The sequence below is a fragment of the Anser anser genome (assembly GCF_964211835.1).
Source record: "Anser anser genome assembly, chromosome: 4".
Taxonomy (NCBI): Eukaryota; Metazoa; Chordata; class Aves; order Anseriformes; family Anatidae; genus Anser; species Anser anser.
Window position 1 is genome coordinate 21,710,828 of NC_139724.1, and position 26,844 is coordinate 21,737,671.

The 26,844-nt window shown below is 38.9% G+C and overlaps 1 protein-coding gene across 6 annotated transcripts in view; it reads right to left on the reverse strand.

Moving 5' to 3' along the window:
- Positions 1–4,279: 4,279 nt before the first annotated feature.
- Positions 4,280–26,844, reverse strand: part of LOC310899261 (teneurin-3) — a 242,570-nt gene continuing 220,005 nt past the window's right edge. For 5 of the 6 annotated variants that reach the window (XM_083835481.1, XM_083835480.1, XM_083835479.1 and 2 more), the window contains 6 exons: positions 23,282–23,457; positions 22,323–22,558; positions 17,244–17,540; positions 14,177–15,788; positions 11,302–11,432; positions 4,280–7,908 (listed from right to left, as the gene is read on the reverse strand). In XM_083835481.1, the coding sequence (XP_083691607.1) occupies positions 7,153–7,908; positions 11,302–11,432; positions 14,177–15,788; positions 17,244–17,540; positions 22,323–22,558; positions 23,282–23,457 (3,208 nt within the window). In that variant the 3' untranslated portion in view covers positions 4,280–7,152. The other variant, XM_083835482.1, reaches the window with a different exon arrangement.

A 26,844-nucleotide genomic window follows, 5' to 3' on the forward strand; every position in this document is an offset into this window, starting at 1 on the left:
CTCCTGCTACACTCATGAAAAGAATTTAATAGAAAGTGAAGGCTTATTTTAGTTAGTTTTAATAATCAGCTGCTATAAAGAGTAATAGAAAGTCTTATCTCTGCTGTGGAAACCAAGCTATGATTTAAAAATGTTCCAAGCTGGCTCTGCCCGTTTGAAAAGTCTGGGCTTTTAGAATATTTTTTGTTGGCTTCTGTCAAATTAATGTGGGTATTTCAGGGTTGGAAAGGGGGAGGGGAACAGGGGGAGACAAACCCTAAACCTCTGGCCTGGCATTTACCAGAGTTGAAAAGTATTTACTTTCATATCTAATGTGGGGCCAAATGGACCGTGCCATCATCTAGTCTAAACTCCCATCACCAGCATCCATCAAACATAATTCCAACAGCCTTCTTGTTTTTGCCAAAAGCTTCTGGAAAATTCTTCCCTTGTAGTTTGCTCTAGCGGTCATGAAGCAGCTGCCCCTCGCCCTGCTTTTTTTTAGTTCCAAATGTGAATTTATCAGAATTGCCTTCCCAGACACCGCTTCTGCCCCCCTTCCCACATTTAGAAGCACTTTACTCCAATGTGTTTTTTTCCTCTGGAGGCACTTACAGTCTATTGTCAAGGCACCCTTTGGCGCCTTTTTTTTTTTTTTTTTTTTGTTGAGCTGTTTAAATCTCTCCCTGCAAGCAGCTGTGAGCTGTGTCTTTTTTTTTTTTTTTAATGTTCTTTTTTTCCTTTTTGTTTTTGCTAAGCCTCAGATTTATTTGTGATGTCTCCATGTGCGCTCTCTCCAGGGTTTTAACAGCTTCTTCACAATGCATGCTCCAGAACTGTATGCAAGAGTAGTGTTGCCAGTGCCATACGCAGAGATAACATTGCCTTCCTATTTCCCTTGTTTAACAAGGCCAATAATCTCATTAAGCTTTTCCACCCTTATGAGCTCTTCATTGCCACCACTATTGTACTGGAATCTCACAATGAGTTATTTATCTATTATGCGCTCCTCATTCTTTCCAGTCATTGCTTTCTTGTAGGCTGCTACATACCTTTCATAGTGAGATTTGCATTTCTTATTCTGAGATACTTTACTTCTGGAGTCGCCTGTATTAAAATGCATTTTGTTTGAATGGGCTCATTTTAGCGAGTGATCCATATTGTTCTGTTTGACTGCCCTGTCCTAGCCATTATTTGCCACTCCATCAATTTTTGTCATCTGCAGATGTTGGCATCACTAATTTTTTTATATATACTACCCTATTGTTGCAGAAAACGGTGACTAGCACTGGGTCTTGTGCCCCTTCTCCTCCCTCTTTTTTTTTGCCCCATAGTTTTTGTCAGCAAACACTGGATGGATTTTTCTACAGCATCAAATGACATGCCTATAGCCATTCTCAGATTTTAATTCTTCAACTGGTTTCTCTGTTAGCTTTCCATACACTGATTTGGTTTGTTTTTGATTGAGGTAAGGTCCATTAGATAGCCATTCTTGTCATTTTGGTTTTAAAATTGTTCCCGGGCTTGGAATGTGGAAATACTTCATTGTGTTGGGATAGCAATTATTTCCAGCATGCCTCTGTAATGCATGGCACTCTCTCTGCTCTCTCAGACCGCTTAAGTGTGATTGAGTAACTAGAGCTGGTTGAAACATGTTGTCGCCTTCCAGCCTTGTTCTTAGTTTCTTCCTTTTCCTCCTGAATCCCAAAAGGCTTTATTAAGACAGCTTTGTGGGAGCCATTAACTCTAAGCTGCATAATTACCTTACTATGAGCTTTGACTCAGTTTATAGTAGGGAAAAAAATTGCATGTGTCTCTAGAAATTTATATTCCTCAATGCCAGAATTTTAACTTAGTAAATTAAAAGGTTTACTCAATTTACCTAGGAATTTATGGTAATTAACAGCAGGAGAGTTTACCTGCAGAACTACTAAATACAATGAGGTAGGGTTTGTGAAAACATGACGCTAATGAGCTGCCATGTTGTTACGCTCGTTCTTCACCCTCCAAATTGCCCATAAGACCCTTAGGTACTTCAAGAAAGGCATGTTTTTTGCTGTTTAGCATGCTTTGTTTAGAAGTGGGGCACAATGTTTAGCATATTTATCTTTATTTGGGGATGCATTTTATGTCATCCTTGCATGAATCAGCATTGTATCAATTTGTGACACTAGAAATCAGGCCAGTTTTTTTTTTTTTTCTTTTTTTTTTCTTAAGGAATGTGTATAAAGAATCATGCAGCTAAGATAAACCTCATGCCAGTGTTTGTGAGATGCTGGGTGACTTCGCTCCCACTGCTGGGTTTTAGACCAGCTGCTGACAGGACACGTCCCTTCCCTCTCCCTCCCCTGTCATCCGCAACACATCCCGTTACTGAAGCAGGGCAGACTGTGCCTGGGTGGCCAACAGTATGCTCTTGTTCCTCTGCCACCCTCACTGTGCTAACTGCAATATCCAGCATTATATTGTGCGATCAGGAGGTGGCCTGAGAAACACACCTTTTCATCATCTTTTCACCCTGAGAGGCCTAAGACATTTTGGGGGATCTGCAACAATTTCTCTGCTTCTTGAGATGAACAGAGGAGCTGCATTTTTTCAGGCTTTGGTGGCGTGCTTACAGCAAGTGCTGGCTTCCTCATCTACACTACTATTAACGTTGAAAATGGGCCAGGAGGAAGGAGTGGGGCTTAACTATTACTAGGACTTTCACTTTTTTCTTAGTTCTAACCTAGGCACTCACACCGTTAAATTTTGCCTGACATGGTCCTGCCACAAAGCTGAAAACTTCAGAGGGAAAAGTTAAAGTCCTCAGTACTGTCCGTCAGTGCGATGGCTATGGACCTTGTGTGCCTCTTTCCTAGGAGAAGAAAATTGGCACGTCCCTGTCAATTCACTGGTGTTCGTTTTGGGCTTTATTTTTGATCAACGAGCCCCAGAAACTTGTGTGTGCAGTCAAAGATCAATTTAATTTTATAAGCATCGCATATTTAGTCCTTAGCACTAATTGGCTGTAGATGAGAAGCTGATCAGTCTGGTCGGTTTGGACGTGGCTGTGCAGCTAGGGATATTTCCCTGTGCCTGTGCTGCTCAGTTCACGCTGTGTGATGCTCTCTGCTTTGGCTTATTTTTAACCCTGGCAGCTTCCAGTAAGTGTCAAATAAACAGCTTCTAATAAGCTGCTTAGAAGCTGTTTCTAGTAAGTGTCTTTGCTTTGCATTTCCCATCCCCAAAGAATTATACACTAGTCCTTCCTATTAAAGGTTCTGAAACTTGCCATATGTGTAGCTGTAGCTTGCCATTATGGAGGTAACTGTAAATCATGGTATTAACATTTTAAGAAGTTTTTTTTTTTTTTCTCCTTCTTTTTCGTGATGTGCCTTTAAAAGAATAGCATAAAGATTCAAAACTGTGTTTTAATTCACCAAGTTTTAAACTCAGCAATTGAAGACAGAATTCAAACATTTTGTCATCTCGGATTCTCTGCAAACACAGCCTATTCTCTCGTAGACAATCATTTTAAACTGTTATTTTATGCAGTGTTTCTTCTTTTGCAGTCTTTCAGCCATCACTTTAAAAGTGCCTCTGAAGAGTGGCAGTGGTACCTAGCATTTTTTTTCCTTGTCAAATGCAAATCTCTCACCTCCCAAGTGTGAACATACAAAGCTCTCTGACTGGCTTTTTTTTTTTAATAACAAAATTAGGGCACAGTTAGCTAAGCAGAGTGACCCGATTCATGCTGGATCAACACGTTATCAACTTGAGGTTGTCACTACAAAGTAAGTGTGGTGAAGTCTGCCTGTTCCAACTAAAATCAAAGCGGTCTCCTGACATACAGTAGAGCTGAAGTCAGCAGTTTCTACAAAGTGGGTCTAAATGCAGATTGAAGGATCTCTTCTGTGTACATATGTAACTACCAGTGCCAACCTAATTATTTCTAATCAAATACTTTTTGTCGTATTTTTACTCAGGAGGACATGAGAGAAAACAGTTCTAAGTGATTTTTTTTTTTTGTTCTTTGGCTTTTCGTTATCTATAGAAGATTTGACTTTGTGAGGTATATTTAATGTTTTCTCTAAAGTAGGCCACCCGAGAGATCCCATGGAGTAATTCACTTTGCTGAGTTAGCAGACTAAGCCATTGGACGGAGGAAAAAAGACACTGCCAACTGTGAAGCAAATGAATCAATACCCGTGCAACTGGATCGCTTTGCTTCTTCCGATAGAACCAGAAAAGCGATAGTGCAGCTGTAATATCTGACATACAGGTTTAAAAAGCAAATATAAACGCACACACACGCACACATTGGGTTGGCTTTTATTGGAAAGCCTAGATGCAATCTATAGTTATCAATTTGTGGAAAATTCAGGACACATATAAAGTTAAGAAGGCAAATTAAAAGAACAATACAAATCAGACGAAATATACATCTCAAAATATCAGGATAGCATTTTGACTGGCATTGCCTAAAATACTTAGAATCTCCTTTTTTTGTAATATGTTTCTTTTAATTATACATATCTTTTTCTTTAAAAAGATCTTTTGTTTATATATTCCCCAAGGTCACTATTTCCTGCAGGAGCATGTCCAGATCACAAGTCTTTTTTTAGCAAGAAATAGGCTCATTATACCTACTAACAAGGCCACTAATTGGCTTGATTTGACTTTATCTAAAATGATCACCAACAGATACTATAATTTGTTGTTTATTGGTGCCAGAACAAAGGAGAAGGAACTGGTACGCGTCAAGTAGAAGATATATTTCATTGTTGACATGTTATACAAGCTTTTCATATTCAAACAGAACAGAAACATTTGACATAATTTAGAATATGAGCCTATTTCAACAGAGAGCACTTACAGCATGCTAAATACAGTGCTGTGGAAGAGCCACCCAACAGAACTGCGAACACCTAGCATTTTACATCTTCAAAAATAATACGTAGATCAATGACACGCCGCTGGGGTCTGACATATCATCCTCCTCTCTAAATTTAGGGCCCTCAAGGCTTCAAAGGTAAAAATACTAACAAACAACTAATCTGTGCTTTCATTCTAATAGATGATTAGCATTGATTATATGTGTAATTAGTTCTGTATGCTCTACCAAATACACACATACAGTAACAGCACCGATACTGTAGATTCGGTAGCAACTTGGCCGGGAGAAATTCAAATCTGTTTATCAAACAATCCTAATGTGCAATTTAGAGTATGTAATACCATAGACTCTCAGAATACAAAGCAGTTAGAAAACTATTTTTATTACATCCACTTGAACCATTCATAGTTAAGACACGTTCACTTACTATGTTTCGTCATTATAATACATGGATAGAAATAACTGTGTATATTTCAATGAACATCAAAAAAAAAACAATTTTGTCTCATCTTAAAAATATTTGTTTTTGTGGCTGAACTTAGTGCTCATGAGAGTAAAGCTCTAAGAATGGTTTCAGCCAATATGTAGAACAGATGCCATAGATGCCCCTACAGGCTTCCTATAAGGAACCAGCTGCACACTTCAGTTACGTCCTGCAGCAAATACACTGGGCCTTGGAGCAGAGCATGCCAAATCTATGCAGTGGTGTTGAGATGCAGACTAGGCACTAGGATTAGACCTTCCTCTCCATCCCCGTGTTCTGTTTTCACAGTAATGGAATTTGATCTGCCAGCTGAAGGCCAGGAAATGAACCTACTGAACAGCCTGCCTGCCTAAAGAGCTATTGTGTAGCATCAGGTCAGAGGTACGCTTCTTCTATCTGGAGTTATAACATCTAAAAGAGCTGTACTATACAGAAGACAAAGTTGACATAACTGGATGAAACTACATCATTTCTTCTTCTTCTTCTACATACAATTTGCCAAGCACCTGAGACACTATTCTCTCCATTGTGAAACAAAGCTTCTAAAAAAACAACAGAAACCCCACTTGGTATGAATAAATGTCCATTTATTACGTTAGGGCTGAAAAAGACAAGGAAAACCCAACCTATTAAAGTCTTCCATCATAATAAACGAGACTTATTTGGTTACTGTGCCTTCTAACAATGACTGATGAAGTGGCACTGGCCTGGGTGACAGGAGAGGTACAGGAGGGAAGGGAGCTGCAGTCTGATTCAGCCAGCCACTTTGGAGTGTTTCATCCTATCAGCAGAGTGATAGATGCACAGCTTTAAACCTAATACAAAAATATTAACACTTTTGGACATTAGTTATCACTGTTATATCTCTACAATATAATCCTTTATACTGTACAGCTATAACATAAAAGGTGCAATTCCTTTTTCTTTAAAAAAATCACACACAGCACATGTTTTTATCATTTTATTTTTAAGTATAAACTTTTTTAAACACTTTACATAAATTAACTCCTCTGAGACTAATATTTGATGTACAGTAAATTGTAATTCATATAAAAATCCATAAACAACTTGTCTCACATAATTTACAAAAAAATCAGGGTTTCCTTTGCTTATCTGTAACAAGGATTCTACTTGCAGTTTTTTTCCCCCAAGGCAAACCATGTTAGCATTGTAAAATCCATTATTAAATTCCCATGGTAGCATAAGTCACTTGTGCCAATGTCCTTTTAGAAAGCAGCACAGTTTAAAGCAGTTGGGTTGTCTATAAACAGTAATTTTTGCCCCACGTTTTAAAATTAACAGATATATACCACATCCTATGCAGTGAGAAAGAGAGAGAAAAAGAGAGAGAGAAAGAGAGAGACTACTTCTGGTAAGCAAAGGTCAACAATTCAGTAACATTTGGAAACACTGTATGGGTCTGTATCTTAATTAAATACAGTGCCTCAAAGGAACAGACAGCCTGTTGCCAAGATCTTTAGGCCTTTTTCTTTTCTTTTTTTCTTCTTCTTCTTTTTTTTTTTTTTAATACTTTTCAGTCCAACTTGAGTGCAGCGATATGCATATGTAAACATATTCTTTAAAGCAGATCACCTTTAAGGTCATTGAGAAAAAAAAAGTTTTGTCATTAGCAGTATCATTCTTCTGGAAGGCGCTCTTTTCCTTAGAGTCCATTCGGATTGTGCTACAGAAAAAATCTGAGCAAAGATGTAAGCTTAGGCTCAAGTAGTAATGCAGCAAAACAGTTTGGTCTCCTTTTTAGAAGACACTGGTACACAGTCTCTTTGGCAGCCTGAGCTAAGCCAGTGTGTTACCTCTTTCCTATCTCACTTTGTCTGAGGAACTGTATATTGTTAGCGCTGTCTGCTAATTCTGGATATTGCTCCACAGAGAGTACATAGTACCCATCATATCCTTGTACCTTTCCAGCACTTAGCAACTGCCTCTTTTCTCCTTCTGTCCACAGCCTGGCGCCTTCCTCTCCATCCCTTACTCTCTGTTGTTCTCTGGCCCAGGCACTGGAAAGGGCTCTTTGCCTGGCTTGCTCCAGTATTCGGGCTTTCTCCTCATCAAGCGTCATGCCATAGCGGACGTGAAGTGCTAAAGCACCGTATTGCATTTCAACATCGGCAAACCTACGAGTCCTGCCGTTTACCACGGTCGTGGACTGGGAAACGGTGACGTTGATGCCATTCTCCAGGGCCTTCCGCCCACTCGTCAGCCTCAGCGTCCCAAGGTCACTCTCGGGGGAGGTGGTCTTGATAAAATAGTGCGTGTCCTTTCCTTCAACGGTGAAATGCAAGTTTTCTAGGTAGTAGGCGTTGTTCAGAACAGCTGCCACTTTTATGCAGTCCTCGTTTGCGATGTTGAGCACGTTCGTTTGCACTTTCCCTTGATTGACAGCCAGCATCACCCCCTTCCCGATCAGAGACTTCACTGTAGCAAACCACAGCCACGACTTCTCTCCGCTGGATTTCCGTCTGCTGACCTGCACTTCTGCCATCTTTCCCAGGGAAAGGAAAGCCTTTGCTTGTCTCGCCACTTGTTGTTGCACTCCAGAAATTGGCTGTAAACAAGAACAGAAGTTTTACCAACCATCTGTAGCCCTCTAGATGCCAAACAGGCAGGCTTTCTTGGTGCGCTGCCCATGGACGACAACAGGATATGCCACAACTGACAGTGCCAAGGAGTTAATTAAATCTATATACTGCTTGTTCTACTGAGCTGCAAGACTATTTGGTTTGATAATGTTTCTCTCTTTGTCTCCCTGAGAACCTGCGCATGCACAAAAGCACTGTTTATTTCACAGGCTACTTGGTGGGCCACACAGGACTTTTGCAATACTAATACTTAATAGGGGAAAGAGCTGTCTTACTACGGTGTTGTCTAATCCTTTGAGCCTGTTCAACTGTGGTTCCTGTCTACCACAGTTCCATCTAAATTGAGGAGATTCTTGCAAGTCACGAAGCTGTGCGTTAGAAGGAGAACAAGCCTTTCTTTACACCGAGTCAGGAGATACAGTCTCTTAAGTAGCTGCGGTCCAAGGCCAAACTGCAGGGAGGCTCTCATATCCCCTGAAGCTGGTAAACGAAGGGGGCAAACCATGAGGATAGGCTTTATGGCAAAAGAGGAGGAGGTAAATGGTACGGAGCAGAGGAGTGGAGTGTTGGGGACTGATGCTCTTTCTTGCAAATACAGGCACAAACTGACAAAAGGGGATATGTGAAAAAGCTGCAGCCACTCCAGCTACGTGAGCATCCATTTCCCTTCAAGTCTCAGCGTGCTGGCTGGGGCCTGAAAGAGACGAGCGGTCTCTCTCCAGAGAACTTCAGAGGGGTGTAATCCTGAATACAGCAAAGTGCTTTGTTGACAGCTGGCAAAGAAAAGGGGCAATGAATGAAAATAACCAACAGGCAAGTCTAAAATATGCTCACTTATTACTTCATGTTTTCCCTTATCTAGGGTGTTCTTGTTGGAAAGGCAGGTGTGCCATAAAGGGGAGGAAATTACAGTTGCAGTTCTGAGGTGCAAAGGCACACGATGGGAAAGCTAGGGTAGGAAAATATGTTTTAAAAGTTTGTTTGACTGTTAAGAGCTACGTGTAGGCCAGTACGCTAGATGCACTCTTGGTAAGGTGAGAGGACAACCAGAGACCAGGACCTGTCAGCAGAACTGCTGTGGTTAGCCCCAGTGGCAAGGAAAGTAGAAGCAGCCAGCAGGAATGGTTACCTAGCGTGGCCAGACAGCGGGGCAGCTCACATTATGGGGTCGACTGTGGTTGGGATGAGACCTTACCACTGTGCAGAATAGGCACATCCTATCTGTCTAACCCTGGGGCTTAACAACAAGCTGTGAATGAGATCGTATTGACGGAGGTGGAGAGCAGACAGCTGCCCTAGCAGTTGTCTCAGCAGGAAACAGAGAGAAAGATTTAAATAGCTTTGGCTGTACTTTTGAAAAGGAATAGTTAGTTTCTGTAGATTATCCAGCCTATCTTCCAATTGACCCTTTGTCCTTTCAGTAAAATATTGTGTAAACCCACTTAACTCTTGACTGACAAATAAGGCATGAGCCTGTTCACTCTTCCGAAATTTTTGGATGGGATACCAAGCAGGAGTCATTAACGCAGACTCTGCAATCTTAATTCAGCCTCGCTGCTAATCAAAGCTTGGCAAAAGGTTTGCAAAGGCTTCTCTGCTTTGCCACAAGGGCAGCTTTCTGGAGGGTACAGTTCCTGAGGGAATTCAAATTGACTTGGGCTCTCAACTCCCCTTAAATGTGGCAGATTCTTGTCTGCACTTGCTAACAAGTATGAATTTCAGCTGTTCTGAATCCTACAGGAAAGCTATTGAGCACAAGATATATTCTAGCCAGCACACTCATCAGTGAGAGCAGCAAGATGCTATAACAACTTAATGACAAAATTTGTTTATTTTTAACGTAACCTCAGAGCTCTGAAGCAAAACCTCAGAGCTGAGTACAGCTCACTCCCTAAAACGTTTCAAAATACTAAGCGTTTCTTATGTTTACTTCTGGCTCCTGGTTGTGTTTGCTTATTCAGCAGTGAATACCTAAGTTACAACTTCTTCCTACCTGAGAATTTTGCATCTTTGTTTTCCTTCCCCCCCTCTCTCCCTCCCTCCTCCTTCGTCATGTTGCATGTCCCTGGCACTCCTCACATGCCTCCCTGGTACTCCTGTCCTGAAGGAAGGTTTCTGACAACTAGCTGGCTGCTCCCATCTCTTTGGCCAGACTGGTTCTCTTCCTGGTGCCCTTTCCCTGGCGGTACTGGGTAATTGTGTTCTTTAGCCTTTGAGATCTAAATAAACAGCCTCTAATGGTTCCCCACAGCAGTGCCTGATGACAGGTCTCTTATCTCCTGATAACAGCCCAGAGTACGTGCAACACTCTTTACTGCCTCTACTATTCATGGACAGTACCATTCTCGTGGTGTACTCTATGGTCTTTTTCCATTACTTGGTCCCTGGCTATTAAACTACACAGATATTGGGTCACTTCATGCATGCAGAATTCCCTTCCATATATTCCCTTCCGCTGGGCCACCTTTTAATGATTTTTTTTTTCTAAATTAGCTTGCAAGGTTTTAATCTTGTAAAGTTCTCTATCATGATTCTTGTAAAAAGAGAATGGTTTTTGACTACTCATGATCAGATTACCCATTTTACTGTCTCTTTTAACACTTCCTTCTTAACTGAGAACTGGAGAATTTTAGAGGGCATAGGTCTTTGATCTTTGAATAAGCTTGATTTGTAAACAACATTTTCTTTAATAGCGGGTTTGGATTTTAACTTTTACATTCATTTCTTTTATGATTTAAAATTCTAAGAGGTTTTCAGGTTTGCAGTTCATTTTCTTCCTCCCAAAAGAACTTCATAAGCACCTGGAGTTTTGGTTTTATGTAATATAATGGATTTTACCTCAGGTAATTTCATTTTCAATATTTTATCTTTACATATAAAACATGGTTAATATTAAAGAGAAGTAAAATTGTAGTGGTGCCTGGTATGCATAATTTATATCACCTGTTCTTCTGTTTATTTCACAGTCTATTTTTTGCTACAGTGTTCAGTTTCTGCCTTCAGGCAGAGTGTTAGTACAAATCTAATCTCTGTAGTTTCTGCTAGGAAACTCAGACATCTTTAAAGGGTCTTAAACTTCTTTTAGTTGATTATTGTCCTTCTGCATTTTTATTATTGCTGAAAGCAAACAAAAAGCTTATTTAAAATTGTACCTAGCTTAGCAAATCTGTAAGAAAGAACATCATCTGTAACTTCTTAAATTATTTTGAAAATAAATAGATAAAAATCAGAGGTTTGAAAAGTACTGTTCAGATTTAACTTAGCAAGTAGCCCTGGCAGGATTATCCATGCCTATTAAGAGCTGAATAGGAGGGAACATTCTATCTCCTTCCATTTGTATGCTTATCTTTGTTTCTTACAGGTATATCTTCCCATTGCTGGCTCTTCACAAGTTCATAGGAGGGTTCTGTTAAATCAAATTTAGGAACAGGAAAACCGGGAATGGCATTGTGCAGATGGAAGCCGAATGTCACCAGCCAGCTGTTAACATCTGAAAGAGATTAAAAAAAAAAAGAGAGAAAAAAAATGTTAGAATTGTTCAGTATTTTATAATTATTTGTTACCATTTGTACATGGAATAGCTTTTGACATAGTTGATCTCCTTCTGTAAGATGAAAATTATTCAACAGTCTTTGCTTTGATATGTATGGATTTAGATTTGTGCTACAGCTAGAATAGCAAGCCGATGTAGAAAACCTGAAGTCCTAAGCTTACGTGAAATTTCTGCTCTGTGTTCCAGGCTCTTTTGAAAGGTACTGCAGGTTTCAGCAATTTTAAAGGCCTCAGTGACTTCCAGAACGAATATAGGAGCACGACTGGGTGAGATTTCCTTCCAATATAGCCTAAACTAACTGGGATTTCAGGGTCAGACTGATCACTCTCTTTGTTATACCTTCATCATCAATACATCAAAATAAAGCGAAAGAGTGCTGCTGAACACATCCAGTTCTTTTGTTATACATGTTTTATTGTAGTGTCTTCAAACTGTATCTGAAATAACACCTTTACAGTCAATTACCTTTTAAATGATTTGGCATCAAATTTATGTTGATTCAAGAGAAATCTCCCCCGCTTCCGGATGAAGTCAGATTGATGAAATTAAAAACTAATGAAATGTATTATAATTGTGTCAGTAAGTAGACAGAATACTAAATTAGCATTAGATAACATTATTTATGATACACTTTATGTTCTATTACAATAAATAAATTAGGGATGCTGGCAATTAACTAATTAAAAATTGTTGGGCAAGAATGGGTGCTCTGCCTTGCTAGTTTCTGTCTTTCTACCCTATCTGTCTTTCTACCCTATCTTGCACAAATATTAAGCTTGGTGGAAGTTGGCAACCTTATCGAGTCTAGTAGTTTTTATTTAAGAAAACCCCACACAAGTGGAAGAAGGAACAAAATTCTTCCAAATCTTAATAAAAAATATGTACCCAAAAATAATTTATAACCTTTCCAGATAAATGATATGCTTCATGAGGCTCTGGATCTAAAAATGCCAGCCAGCTGAATTAGTCATTGTAATGATAACCTCATATAAGCAGTATGTATCTATGTATTCCATATGTGGAAGATGTTAATAGAAGAACTAAAGCTGTATTATGAGGGCAACTTTTGAACCATGTGCATCATTTTCAATGCCACAAACAATCTGATTGCAACTGCATCCCCTATAGCACATGCTGCTAGAAGAGGCCAGATCCAAAGGTTTACTATCATCCTTGCTCCGAGGCAACCTGTTAGCAACCCTATTAATAGCTGCTGGTTTTTAAATTAATGCAAACCCACTTCATTCCTGGTATGATTCTCTGAGTGGTAGCCTCACAAAGTGGAGCTGAGCTCCTCCTTTGTCTAGTGCTGTCTGTGTAAAATATACATTTATTCAAATACAAAAATTCAAATGATTCTGATTGAGCCTTGCACTTTTCAGAAACTTCTGGTGATGTGTGTTATTTTCTGTACGTAGATTAATGGAAAACAATACACATCGCTAACTCTAGATCCACGAAAAGCATATAGAGATTCCCTAACAACTCAATTGTACAAGTAGCATGTCAGCAGCTTTCTAGTGCCAAAAGAGAATTCTGTACTATGTTTGTATGTCCTGCTCTGTACTTCCCAGTCCTGCCTGTGTAGTCATCGGACTACACATCATTGTTGAACTTCCCTTTCTTAGCCAATTTACATTAGCAGCCTTGCAAAAACACGCTCTGGCAAATCAACCAACATACTTCCAGTGAACACTTTCTGCCGTGTTCATGAATTTAACTGGTCACAGAAAGACTCCTCCTGCCCTTGCTACTGTACATTCTCATTCCCTCTTGTTTTTGGTACACAAATATGCATTTCTTACTGCCCAATAGCCCTGATACATAAAAAAAACAAAAAAACAAAACAAAAAAAAAAACAAAAAAAAACAGACTAATTCAAATGTAAGGAGATTATCATGAGTGTTCTTGAGGGGATCTTGCTCTTGTACTTGTTCAAGAAGTCTATCTATTTTCATTATAAGAGCACTTGGCAATGTATTACAATACTGGAAGGAGAACCTAGAACTCCCCTTTCCTTTCCCAATACACTGAGATCTCTGAGCAACCCAGTGTTACAGTTCAGTTGGTGGATGAGGAAGAGATGTATTGCACTGGTACGTTGAAATGTACTTTGGAAAACTCAACCCCTCTGTATACTGAGATACTCTGAATTATCATTTTGGGTCAAGTCTAATACTAGGGCATCATAAGGATTGTGTAGGACACAAGTAGTTCTCTTATTGTAGTTACCTATGCCTAAAAGCTAATAATATGTTGTGTATTTCCATCTCTCTTAGGTACCTAAATCAATGTCTAAAGCTAGACAAGATATTTCAAGATTGCTATTTCACCATTCATGATGAGCATGTTTGCTGTAGTTCATTTCATTGTTGAGAGCTTAATGTTTTCTCATAAATAGCTTTTCCAAATACAACATACCAAGGTACTTCACCAAAATTGTACATTCCAGTCTAAACTGGATGTTTATAGGCCTAGCACACCAAGCTAAAATCACTTTGTTGATCTGGTCCTAAATGCCAACTACTTTTCTGAACAAGTATTTTCCCTGAAAGTTTCTTTAGTAACCTTCCACACATAGTATCCTCAGTCTCTAATGCAGATAAACAGATTCCAGATTATAAGAATACAGAGACAGAAAAGTTTGAGCAAGTCTTGCAATTTAAGTAACCTTCTTTTACCTGTGATGTAATCCTTCACATCATGTATTTTACTTGCTGGGTTGTTATTTCTAAACATGTACAAATTAAAAGGAGCTGGATCCTTCCCAATTCTCTTCCAGACTTCAATATCAGGTGTTGTCCACCGGCCTGCCATTATGTCATAATCTCTTTCTCCAAAGTGGACTAGTTTGGTCAGTGGGTCGTATAAGCCTCCGTGGAATCCTATTACCAGCTGGAAGTCAAGGTTAGAGTCAAAGTAGATCTCTCCGTAAGCCGTATATTGAATTTGCTTAAGCATGAGACCATTGCTACTAAAAACAGCCAGTGGTGTCCCCGTATTGTCTGATGCAATGTAAAACTCATCTCCACTGCTAATCTCCATGGCAAAAAGATGTCCTTGCAGGTCATAGTAAAGAGAAGTGATTTCAGAACTTGAGTGGTTGTATACGTGAGTGATCCTGGTTGGGTAAGTAAGGTCTGCATAAAAAAACTGGAGATGCTGTCCAAGGCTGGTTTTACTGGAAACTCGTCGTCCGAGCCCATCGTAACGGTAAATCACTGTCCATCCACTGCCTTTGCTATAAACTCTAGTAAGAAGGCCCTTTGAACTGTATTCAAAGATTTCAGTACCCCTCTGACGCAGAAATCCATCTTCATCTAATCGATACTGCACGTCCCCTAGCCGGGTTATTCTGTCTCTCAGGTCATAGCGAAGTGGCGTCAGACGGGCACTGCTACTGGGGTTGAGCAAGTGGAGGTTGCCATTCAAGTCATAGTTGTATCGCCACATTATTTTTTCATTCAGATAAACTGTCTGGAGCTGACCATCTACATCATACTCGTAAGCATATTTTGTGGTGTTGGCAAATGGCCCAATCTTAATTTCTCTTTTTGTCACTCGTCCCATGTTATCATACTGAATTGTAATCCAATACATTAGTGACCGAAATATTTCGTACTGAATTTCCTTGATGCGACCATGTGCATCAAAGTGTTTTGTGTAAGTCATTACAGCTGTAGAGATGATTTGGTTAATATCATAATATATAACTCCAAATTTCCCGAATTGTTCTACTTTGCCGGAGATGTCGTCAAACTGGTAGAGGTCAATCGGCAATGGGGTTTCATTGATGACACCTTGCATGCTAGTCACTCTGAAACTATTGTCATAGCTGTAGTCAAATCGGGCATTTACCATTCCGTCTTCGCTAAAGCGGAAAATCTGTCTGTCAATCAATGGGCCAATTTGCCTGTATCTAATGGTGCAGATAAAGCCATCGCTTTGGAGGTTTACTGTTTTCAGGACTCCTGCTGTCTCATCATAAGTAAAACTAACTCTTGTACTATCGTATAAAATTTCTGAGAGCTTGGTCTGCCGTCTGTACTTGAATAATACTCTTCGGCTTGTCCCCAGGAAAGCAGTTTGAAGGAGCTGCCCTTCTTCATTGTAGTCCATTATAACAGAAGCATTACTTTCAGGGGGGTTGTATATATTCCGGTAATAGCCAATGGAGCGAATAGTCTGCATGGTATGACGAGCAACACTGGGCATGGTGACAGCAGAAAGCCGATCCAACAAATCGTATTCAAAGATATATTGCCGTTGGCTATGAAGCAGAAGAACCATTGACTGAAAATTAAGAACAGATTTTTACCATGTGACAAATGGTGGAGTACCCCCCCACATATACCGATACTATTTCTTCGCAAAAATGTGACATTCCCACTTGAGAAAATTATCTCCTCTTTAATTGAGTTATCCTTGACCTTACATGTTGTTAACATCTCCCTGCCTAATTTACTTGGATGCTTAATTTTAAGGGGTTCTGTAATTAGTAGTTCGACATTCATAATTTGCTACTTGTTATGACTGTATCACTCTTTTATCAAGCACTCACAGCTAAACAGCAGATTGTCAATGGATTCAGATAAGACATGTTTAATATGGGAAGAAGAAAAACTGTCTTGGAGCCATTAACTCAGGAGGAGAACAACATATGGGAGATACAATTTCTTCCCTACAATTAGAGATGACTTCGAAGAATTTGAATAGCCTGAGATCTCTGAATACTGTGTTCTGTACGTGTTAAGACATAGACAAAAGAATTGTTTGATTATTTATATCAGAAGGAGCCACTCGGAATTATTCTAACATTTTTCTGATGTGTGGCTATTATGTATCATAGGTCTGAATTAAATTATGTCTGCAATGACTAGCAAACAGTATTTGCTGAGCAACAGATTCAATAGGAACAATTTAAATCCCACAAAGAAATTGATTCTGTTTTTGCACAGAATCACAGCATGGTTTGGGTTGGAAGGGACCTTAAAGCCCACCCAGTCCCACCCCCCTGCCGTGGGCAGGGACACCTCCCACAAGCCCAGGTTGCCCAAAGCCCCATCCAGCCTGGCCTTGATCACCTCCAGGGATGGGGCATCCACAGCTTCTCTGGGCAACCTGTGCCAGTGCCTCACTGCCCTCTGAGTGAAGAATTTCCTCCTAACATCTAATCTAAAGCTTCCCTCTTTTAGTTTAAAACCATTCCCCCTTGTCCTATCATTATTTGCCTGAGTAGAAGCAGGCATGAGAACTCACAAGGGGGATTTTCACAGCTATTTCTAGAGGAAGAGCTATCATTCAGTAATCAGTATATCTAATGAAGAACTCTGATTTTTGCTTATTATTTATTTCTATGCTACAACATATAGGAAGTGTAAATTGAGAGACACAACTATTTAAAAACAAGATTTTCTTGGTAGTGAAGAAAGAAGTGAATAATTTACAAATAAATGATTTTCAACCGAATTATATTGCAGAGATCTAATTCCTGTACCTTATTTTAAGCATTTGAAATAAAAGGTAAATACAGATGCTGCTTAATTTAGAAAGTCATCAATTCTTAACAATTAGCTACAGCATGGTTACATATCTATTTTATAAAACATTCCCATAGGAACCACATGTTGATATGTAAGAGTAATTGAAATACGCTTCCACTACCTGTTTTTATGTTGCATACAGCAGTCAGATGCTGCACAATTTTAGCACATTCAAAGCATTTTTTAAACCCTGAGTGTTCTTTACCTTTTCCAAGTATGTGTAACTCCAAGTTTTCCCATCAGCAAACACTCTAGACACTATCCTTCCCTGTCCATCATACTCTATTTTTTCACTAGTCGTCCCACGCTGTATGCTCCCTATTTGCCCTGTGGATGAATAGGTAACATTGACAGCCATCAGCTTGCTGCTTGGTAGCCACAGCGTGGGGTGCCCTGATGTGTCGTAGGCAATCCTCAGCAGAAATTTACGGTGGTCATCGTAGATCTTTTCTGTCTTTGTGGTTCGATCAAAGTCAACTGAAAGGAGGTTTCTGCCATTAACCTTTTTAAAACAAACAAAATGACATCATAAATCATGCTGTTCAAACACTACCCACCTATTATTTCCACAAAATGCTAGCTATTCTTTAAATACCATTTCCAGTGATTGATTTGCTGTGTATATAAATTATTTTAGCAACTTCCTAATATAAATGTGATGCACTACATTAGCATATATTTTAAAAGGCTTCATTATATGAAGAGATGGCCCAGAATTTGTTGCTATTTGTGTTCTTTCTTGATGCTTAGTCAACTGTTAAGAAAATACTTAAAAATATGCACTGAAAACTTCTTCAATAAACAGTGCCTTTTCAGAGAACTAGCTATTTATTTTGTGGCAGTCTAAAATATACCTAGCAAACTATTAAGACATATCCCAGCAACTGCTGGTCCAGGTCACGACTATCAAACTCTAAGAATGAACTGAGTCCTAATCCTCCACAGCAAGTATTTTTCAAAAGAATAAATACAAAATTAAGATCTTCAAAACACATTTAATCTTCAAATTACGATCAAACACTTTTTAGAACACAGGCTTTCACCTTTCCAGTTCAGATGGAAATTTAACTCAGTATACGATCCACAGCCACAATGTATTATTATGCTAAAATCTTCAGTATAGGTTTAAGTCCTTTGCCTAATTAACTGACCAGTTAAAGCCATAAATGGCTGGAAGACTACAGAACCACTGCAAAACAGTTATAAATGCTTTGAGGTTTGTAATTATTTTGATTTCAAACAGATATATTTATTTATTTAATTATTTTAATTAATATATGTAAACAACAGTGATGAACAGTGAGTTTTATGTAATACCTTTAAAACTGGAATATGTACCCTCTGTTTTAGTGTTTCAAATATGCTAACTTTCAGTTTCATTGAATCAGTTTTCATTTTTTGTATTTGTGAAATGAAAACGTCTGTTTTTCTTTTCCCATACTGGCATTTTTGCAGTTCTCTGTTCATCTTCTGTAACTGCTTTCTAGTGTTCTCAAGCAGGCCTTTGTCCATCTGAAAACCATTTCTGTATATGCTGTGTCTTTTAAAGTTATTCCAGGTAAGGATGAAACACTGATAACTAAGATTTTTTAACGCTGTATCTTGCTAACATATGAGAAGTAGGGGACAGACATATAACTATGTGAATTAAGATTTGTTAAAAATTCTTATTCAAGTATTTGATGCATATATACCAAAGAAGTGAAGAATGAAGATGACTAAATAGCATTTAGAAAAGAGAAAGAAAATAGATATCCTGACCAAATAAATGGCTGGAGGATTTTTGCATTTTTTAGAGCTGCATGTTCAAAAATCCATATATCATGGACTTTGCTACTTTTACCCAGAGGATGATGATCTTCTAAAAGATCGATATAAATTAGATCCTTTGTTATTAGCACAAAAGGTATTAAAGCAATGGCAATGGGTTATAGGAGAACATGAAAAAAACTCAAAATATTCAGTTTTGCTTATATCTGTCTATTTATCTATCTTCATTACCTCTATTTATGTTAACGTGCTCATTTTTAATATGAAATCACTGGCATGACAACAATCTGCACTATCAATTTCAGAACAAAAAATCCTATTTTCATGTAAATCTTCTAAGGAAGGAACACAAAGTCTAGTAGATGCAGAATAGCTACATTATGAACTCAATGAGCCATCAAATATTATTTAAACATACTGTGAAAAATTAATGCTACAAGACTGATTCTAAAGGTAGTTTAACCTTTTTTATTTTCTTTTTTTTTGACTTTTTCATTTTCAGGTATTTTTTGTTTAAGTTTTCCAACATTTATATTCAATCATTTGCCTAAATTTACACTTAAATCTTGTTTATTGCTGGCTTTTATCTCTCAGCCTCTCCCACCCATGCCTGCACTCATCTCTCCCTCTCTCTCTGCCCGTTTTGCTTCTCTGATTTTTTTCTTCCCTTTCTCTCCATCTTACCTTCTTTATTTTACATTTAATTATGAGTTTTATTAATTTTCTTGTCTGCCTCTCAGGCTTAGATGCTGAAGTGGGAACAGGTACTTCTGATTTCTGAACTGGCAAAGAGGGAAGGGTGGTTTTATGGTTAAGGCAGATGTCCAAGCAATTGTGGTTAATTTCTTGGCTAAGCACATCCTTCCGGTGTAAATTACAGCAAAGTACTTAATCTAGCTGTCTCGCTGCCTTATCTGCTAAATGGGATAATAACATCCCTTGATTCTCACTTTCCATCTGTCTTGTCTGTGTAAGGGCTGGATACTAGAAGAAAGGAAGTGCCTTTTTCTGTAGCCAGATTCATGCTTCCAAAATCTGCTGACAGAGCTCTTGCATTCAAACGTGAGCTTTGGGTGAAACTGGCTGTGCTTGCATGATCTTGTAATACATGTGGCAGTTAGAAGGACAAATTAGCTTTGGTTGAATGCTTCTACAGCAAAGTGTAAACATTTTTATTGTGTCTAAAACAATCATACCTCTAAATACATTGGTAATTCTGGGCTTCATTATGATATAAACAGCAATTCAGGAAATTTTCAATGAACAAACACAATGACACAAAACCAAGTCTCTTGACAGCCCCTATATGCTGTCCTACTCTTGCAGTAATTACGGTGTCCAGCTATCCTGCTCTGCTCTATCTCCTGGTTTTCTTTCCAGTGGCTCCCTGAGAAGCATGAAACCAGACAGTGATTTCCCCATTAGGAGTAGGGGTATATTGTGCCTTACAGAGAGATTCAAGAGGTGATGTGAAAACTGGGGATGTTTGCAGGACTTGGAGCTTGTCTGGAGAAGGTAGTGCAAAAACCCTTATTGTGAGGTCCCTCTTTGGTGTCACCTGTCCTCTCTAGGTGCACCCCCTGAGACAGAACTCGTATCAGTTCCTTTATTTAACAACCTGGTAAGTGAGGGTCTGTCTTGGCCTCAGTAAAACTGCCCCAAAATGGCTCTTCCCTGAAGAGGACTGCTGGCACCTCTGCCAAAGACCAGCTTAAAAACAGATGTACAGGTCCAGTGACGAAGCTAGCTTATAGAGCACACACAGAACAAATCTGAACAAAAGTTAGATTGACAGAGGCTTGTTGAGTTCAAGAATGGTGAAAAACACGGTTATCAATTTCTTTATAAAGACTACTAGTAGTGGGTATAACTAATACAAGATAGAAACCCAGGAGAGTACCACAGTGTACTTCCTGGTGTTACATACTGCATATATATAATGCAGTGAAAGTGTCATATATATGAGTACATTTACTGGCAATACATTTTGTCACTGTTTTTTGTCTACATTTGTCTTCTCTGCAGCAAAATGTTACTGACATATCTGTAGATGGAAATGATGAGCTCTGTAAGTTATTCTTGTTCTTGCAGTTCTTGTTTTCTTTCTCCACCCCCCACCTACCCCTGAGCAACATTTCTGCAGTATCTTCCTAAGTAAACCAATTTAAAAAACAAACAAAAAAACCAACAAAAAACTTCCCTTTTATAATTTGGTAGCAATTTTCTTTTATCTTATTAGCCCATATTCTCACTTGCCCTACTTATCACATTTGCATATACATTTTTAATTACCACTGTTTTGTCCTAATTTATGATCTCTCACTTCCCCCCGCTCATGTTACGTCTTTCCCTCTTTGCTGTTCCTTCTTTCAACTCTTCCAAGTCAGAGTTGCCCATGACATTTCTTTAACCTCCTTTGCATCCGAATGACAAAATTTTGCTTTGATTTTTAGAACTGGACTCATAGAGATTTGCTTCACTACCAAAACCAATCATGCTATTGGTATGATTATTTATTTATTTATTTATTTATTTATTTTCTTAGCCTTCCTTCATGAATTACTTGGCAGGTGTATTATCCCAACTTGCTATGTAATGGCTATGAACCAGAACCACAAGGACGAGCTCCACAAGTATGGATTCCTTTTGCTCTTCCTTATCCATGGTAAGACTGCTACCACAGCTAGGTACAAGCATGTTGTTCTTAAGCAGCAGCTATTGTACATAATCATTCTTCCTTCTTGGAAAAAAACAATTCTTCTTGCAGGGCAAGTGGTAGAGAGAAATAGAAGATGCATGGCAGCATTCCCTCCTTCCCAAAGGAAAGTAAAAAAAAATTAAAATTAGAAAATGGCATGTTACCTCTCAGAAGTCAAGTGGTCTGAAATTACTTACCTTTATTTGATATACTGCCTAGGCCTTATTTTAAAGAGCTGAGTTCAGTCCTAATAGTATGTCAGACCTCTGATGTGGTCTCGAAATGGTTTCCTGGCAACCCAATTTTAAATGCTTAATCTATGTTGTCTTTACCAAATGGCTGTCATAAATCATAGTTTGCTTCCTACTTACATTTCACACACTATATAGGAAGAAGAAATGCCAACAAAATGGTAAAGACATATGTTGGAGGAATATGCCATACACATTCACACAGTGTTACCTAAGACCATGCTAACTCATGGTAGACTAATTTAAAACGATTCAAAAGCGGGTGTGTGAGTTCAGTGCTGGAAATAAAAAGTGAAGGAAAGCAGTAAAAATATTATTTTTATCCTGAGTCATTTTAAGGCATTGAAGGCTAAAAAGAACAGTTTAGAATCCGCAGAAAAGAGCAATTAATATGGAATAAGAGCTAATATATAAAGTAATAAAAGCAACAACTTTCAACTCTACAGTAAGCTTATCTGCGGTAAATACTCTGTGGTTGTTGGATGGCAATACCTACAAGAACGCATTTACGTTTCCTCTCAGTTAATGAGAATGCAATAGACACCACACATGCTTGCATGCTTACCCTAAGCTTTCGGCCAAACACATTGACTTTTCCCTGGGCTTGCTCTTTCCGGAATCGCCACTCCACCAAGTTCTGCCCGTTCTCCCCTGGGAGAGTCATGTTCCTTTTTGCTACTGTCGGGTTGGCAGTGCCAGCCAGGACGTGCGGCTCTGTCTGGTAGTGTGAATCCAGGCCGCTGGCGTACAGGATTCTGAGCGAGCCATCATAACCGATCTGGTAGCTGTTTCTCAACTGATCTGAAAATGCAAAAAACCACACAAACACACATTACATATGTGGGTTAAGTCTGCCTTTGTTCTCTACTCCTTATGCAATATATGCATGTAAAATCTTGACTTCAGCTACTGACCTGACATAAATAAACACCAAGGGTGAGACTGATGAAAACACCTGTGTCACATCCATGTGTATCCCATGCGAGCAAAAACATCTTTGGGATGTCACTCAAACATCCGAAAAATCCCACCTATATTTTTTGTATATTGAATATAGTCTCTGGAGTTGCACAAAACATATTCTCTGCTGTTTCATTTGGCATTTTTGGCCACATCCAAAGTATGTTGTGACTAGTGACTTTTGCAAGGATGTGGGTGCTGGGATGCCACATGCTATTTTAAAGCTCAAATCTCACATTATGCTATTTTTACACCAATTTCCCTTGCAATCCATTTCACACTCTTTTTCCAGATTCCCTTTTTATGCAAAGTAGGTATTCTGACTACTTCCAACAACTGTTTGCAAAAGCTATTCGGTTAGAAAACATTTAATTATACTTTCATTGTACCTCCTTCCTTCCCAGAACAGCTCTTTTTATATATGTATAAAAGCATGTGTGTCACCTCCTCCTCCAAACACTAGGCCTCTAAGTTTCCCTCTAAGGCATCTCATCTAAGCTGTTTGTACCAGAAGAAAAGAGTTTTCAGGTCAGTATCTGCTGAGAAATGTTTTGTATACAGTACCTTGAACCATGGTATAGAAAGAATCAATTGATGATAAGTTGGAAGTGATGCTGACATCTTCCTCTCTGCTGGATGATTCAATATCCACCGTAATGGCCCTTTCCATTTCCCCATGAAGGTTTGTGACAACTCCAGTAGGAAATGTAACGTTTGTTAGACGGCCCTCACTATCATAGCTAAAAAAAAAAAAAAAAAAGTCAAAAAATGATACATAGCAGGAACAAATTGTTTCCATTTACAAGCAAAATGAACAAAAATACCAGCTACTCATATTGTTAATGCACTCTTGCTTTTTGTGCATGGGATAGGCACAGCAAAGACTTCAAACGTGCTTTGAAGTAGTCAAAAGACTGTTTTAACATACAGGAGCCTCAATGGTGATAGCAAGAGCAAACAGATGGATCTTCAGCTCTGCATATGATTCTTTGAAATGTGACCAGATCCTGCTGCACATCTAATTCACCGTTTCAAAGGGAGAATATTTGTTGGTACTAAATTCCGTAGCATTATGTACTCACTCCCTGTTATTGGAGTAGATTTTTTCTGTTATTGTAGGAATCCTCAAAAATTTTCATAAAAAGGGTATCTAAGCAGACTTTCCCTTTGGCCCTTCCTATTCACTGATTATGTGGACCACCTGCTCTCCTGGTCCTGAATGCTTAACATCCCTTGTATTATTAAGAGAAAGGATCTCGGGTAGTATTTATTCTACTTAAGCTGTTTGTAGCTGGAAATCATAGCAGCTAGTGTATGTAACTTGATAGCTGCCTGTGGATCATAGCCTGAGAACTGTGGCACAAGCCACGCAGGAGAAACATTTTCTGGTCCCACTGACATTTCTTTAAACCAATAGTTACATATCCATTCAAGAGCAGGTAGGTAGATACGATGTCTGTAATTGAAATAGACCTAGGACTTGTAAAACGTGTATCTTCCTGTGCTTTGTTAGGTATACCCCAGCTACTAATACCATTGATAAGGTATGTGCAGCTCTGCGCATGTGAAAAACAAGACAAACAAAGTGATCCCATCAGAAGTGCAGACAATTCCTAACAGTACTTCTTGAGACCCAAGTAAGCAATCAGTGAATGAAGGGGCACTTCTACTATGTTTTTCAAACACAGCACCAAGACCATGGTCAAATCAAACATACATTGCAGTCACAGTGTACAGAGGTACGGCACTGTGTAAGCTTCAGGTCATACAACTGCCTTTAGGATTAGCTCTTCAAATACTACAGCTTGGATTCATCAGCTCAGGTGTTCAGCTGAGACATGCTTTTCAGAATTAGAGTCTCCCTGTGTCTGCAACGGAGCAAAACAAGTATCTAAAGGGTGATTCAGCCCACCTAAGACCTGTTTGATGTCAGGAGTTGTCCATCCCTCTACCATGACTGCAGTAGGAAGCTGAAGGAAGCTTTATTCACCTATAACATGACCCTGCAGATCCACAAAGCATGCTAAGCTCTTCATACTTACGATTATCATCAAAATGTTCCTTCTGGGAAAGAACCCCCCAAGGAACAACAAAACAAACCATGTATATCACTGAGGCTACAGAAACGCTTTTTTAAATTGGGAGAAATAACTCCAAACTGTTTTAACCCACAATACCCTCACTTTCTCTGTACATCGTGAGTACTGCACGGATTGCTGTAACTGAAAGGATTAGGTTTAGAAATGTTTTTTTCCAGTTTGCTTACTCTATAGATTTGACAGCTTTTTGCACACAGTCATTTTCATCCTTTTAACACAGTTGATTTCCTTTGTTTATGAGAGACTTGCACTTAGCAACAGGAAAAAGGAAAGAATGTTTAAAAATCAGAAGCCCTTCTGCAAGCCAGGGAAATCAAGTGGGGAAACTTATTTCTTGAAGTTAAGTATATTTCAAAAAACAGGGTTTCTTCCAGGGTGTTTCTATCCCTAATATTGGCTGTTTTTCCTATACAGGACTTGGCAAGCTGAGATGCTGCATTTATGCAAGAAACTGAAACAAATACAGCAACATTCCTTGTGCATAAATTTGACTGCAAGCCCATTAATGACCTTCAGTTCCATAAATTTATTTTCTTTTCATGCACAACTTCCCTTTTAAACTCCCAGGGGAACATATATCCCCCAATTACTGTCCTTTTCTATTTTTCATGTTACAGAAGAATGCTTGAAAATGGTATCAAGTTATCTTTTCGGGAGCTACTTGTGTCCTTTGATTCCAGGAGCCAAGTGCCAGTTTTCATCTGGAACAATGCTTCCTAAAGTTACAAAAGGTAAGATTTCTCTGTAAGAACTTTTCTTCCTTTGAATCGTAACATTTACGAGAAATTAATTATACATATTTCTGAGTACAACACTGGAGCTGGGAAGCACTATGCATCTGTAGTTTTCAGTAGAATGTGTGGCTTCACTACAGTATGCAGCGCTGAACATTGCTATTCTTGTTTTATGCATTCTTGCTTCCATATTATTTTTTGAGTCTGTGCATATAGTTCCTGAACTGGTCTCTTTTCTTTCACAAATAAATAAAAAGCACACCATGAGCCTGGAATAAGCAGCTAATATTATTACAGAGGGGAAGAGTTCAAAGATCAGCAAAATTCATGCTACACATTCATGTTCTTAAAAACATAACTTTAAAGCTAAAAGAATCTTAAAAGCCATGATTGCTTGGTTCAGGCATCCTAGTGCTGGAAGAAAATGTGAATGAGATGTGAAAAGTAAGAATAGGATTTCTCATACTTTTATAGCCAGGAACAAAAAGAAAGAAAGGAAATAGGTCTTTCTACAATTTATTACATATTCCATTTTATGATGGATTGTAATGTGTGTCCTTCATTCTGTTCACAGTACATCGAATACTAAACTTACTTCTATACTTGATATCTTTTTGCCCACAATGAAAGCCTTATCAATGCTCAACATAGCAACATCACTCATACCTTTGGGCATTCCTATGCTATTTTTCTCATTACATCCAAATATCCTTGCGTTCTGCTGCCAAGGTGAATTTATTCATCCAAGATTGTCAGTTTTAGACCGAGAGATTTATTTTATCTGTCTTGTGTTCTAATATTGAAATTGCCCTAACAGGAATGAGATATAAAGTCTAGAGGGCAAGCACCTATATTTGGCATTTCACAGCCTCTTTGATCTTTTCATCCAAACACAAGCACAGGCACACATGTTACTGCTGAGCCCTCTGATCTTCCTCCTATACCAGGCAAAGCCGTTCAACCTCTCTCTTAAATTCCTCAAGAGCAGGTTGCACATAAACATTTCAAGAATCTAAAACAAAAACTTGCTTACTGGGCATTACCTCATGCGCTTTAATCCTATAAACCCCATTCCACTCATTAACATAATGACCTTCATATTCGGTCAATAACTACAGAAGAGAGCAGCAGGGGCAGGACAGTTGCCACCACCACTAGCTGAATTTCCCCTTAGATCAAATTCTTTTTCTTCCTTTGGGGTGATCTGCCACTGCTGGCTAGTTTTCCCCTTCTGCAGTGAGAAATTCTCAGAGATAATGATTATCAGCTTCCCAGATTCTTGACCTTTCACTCT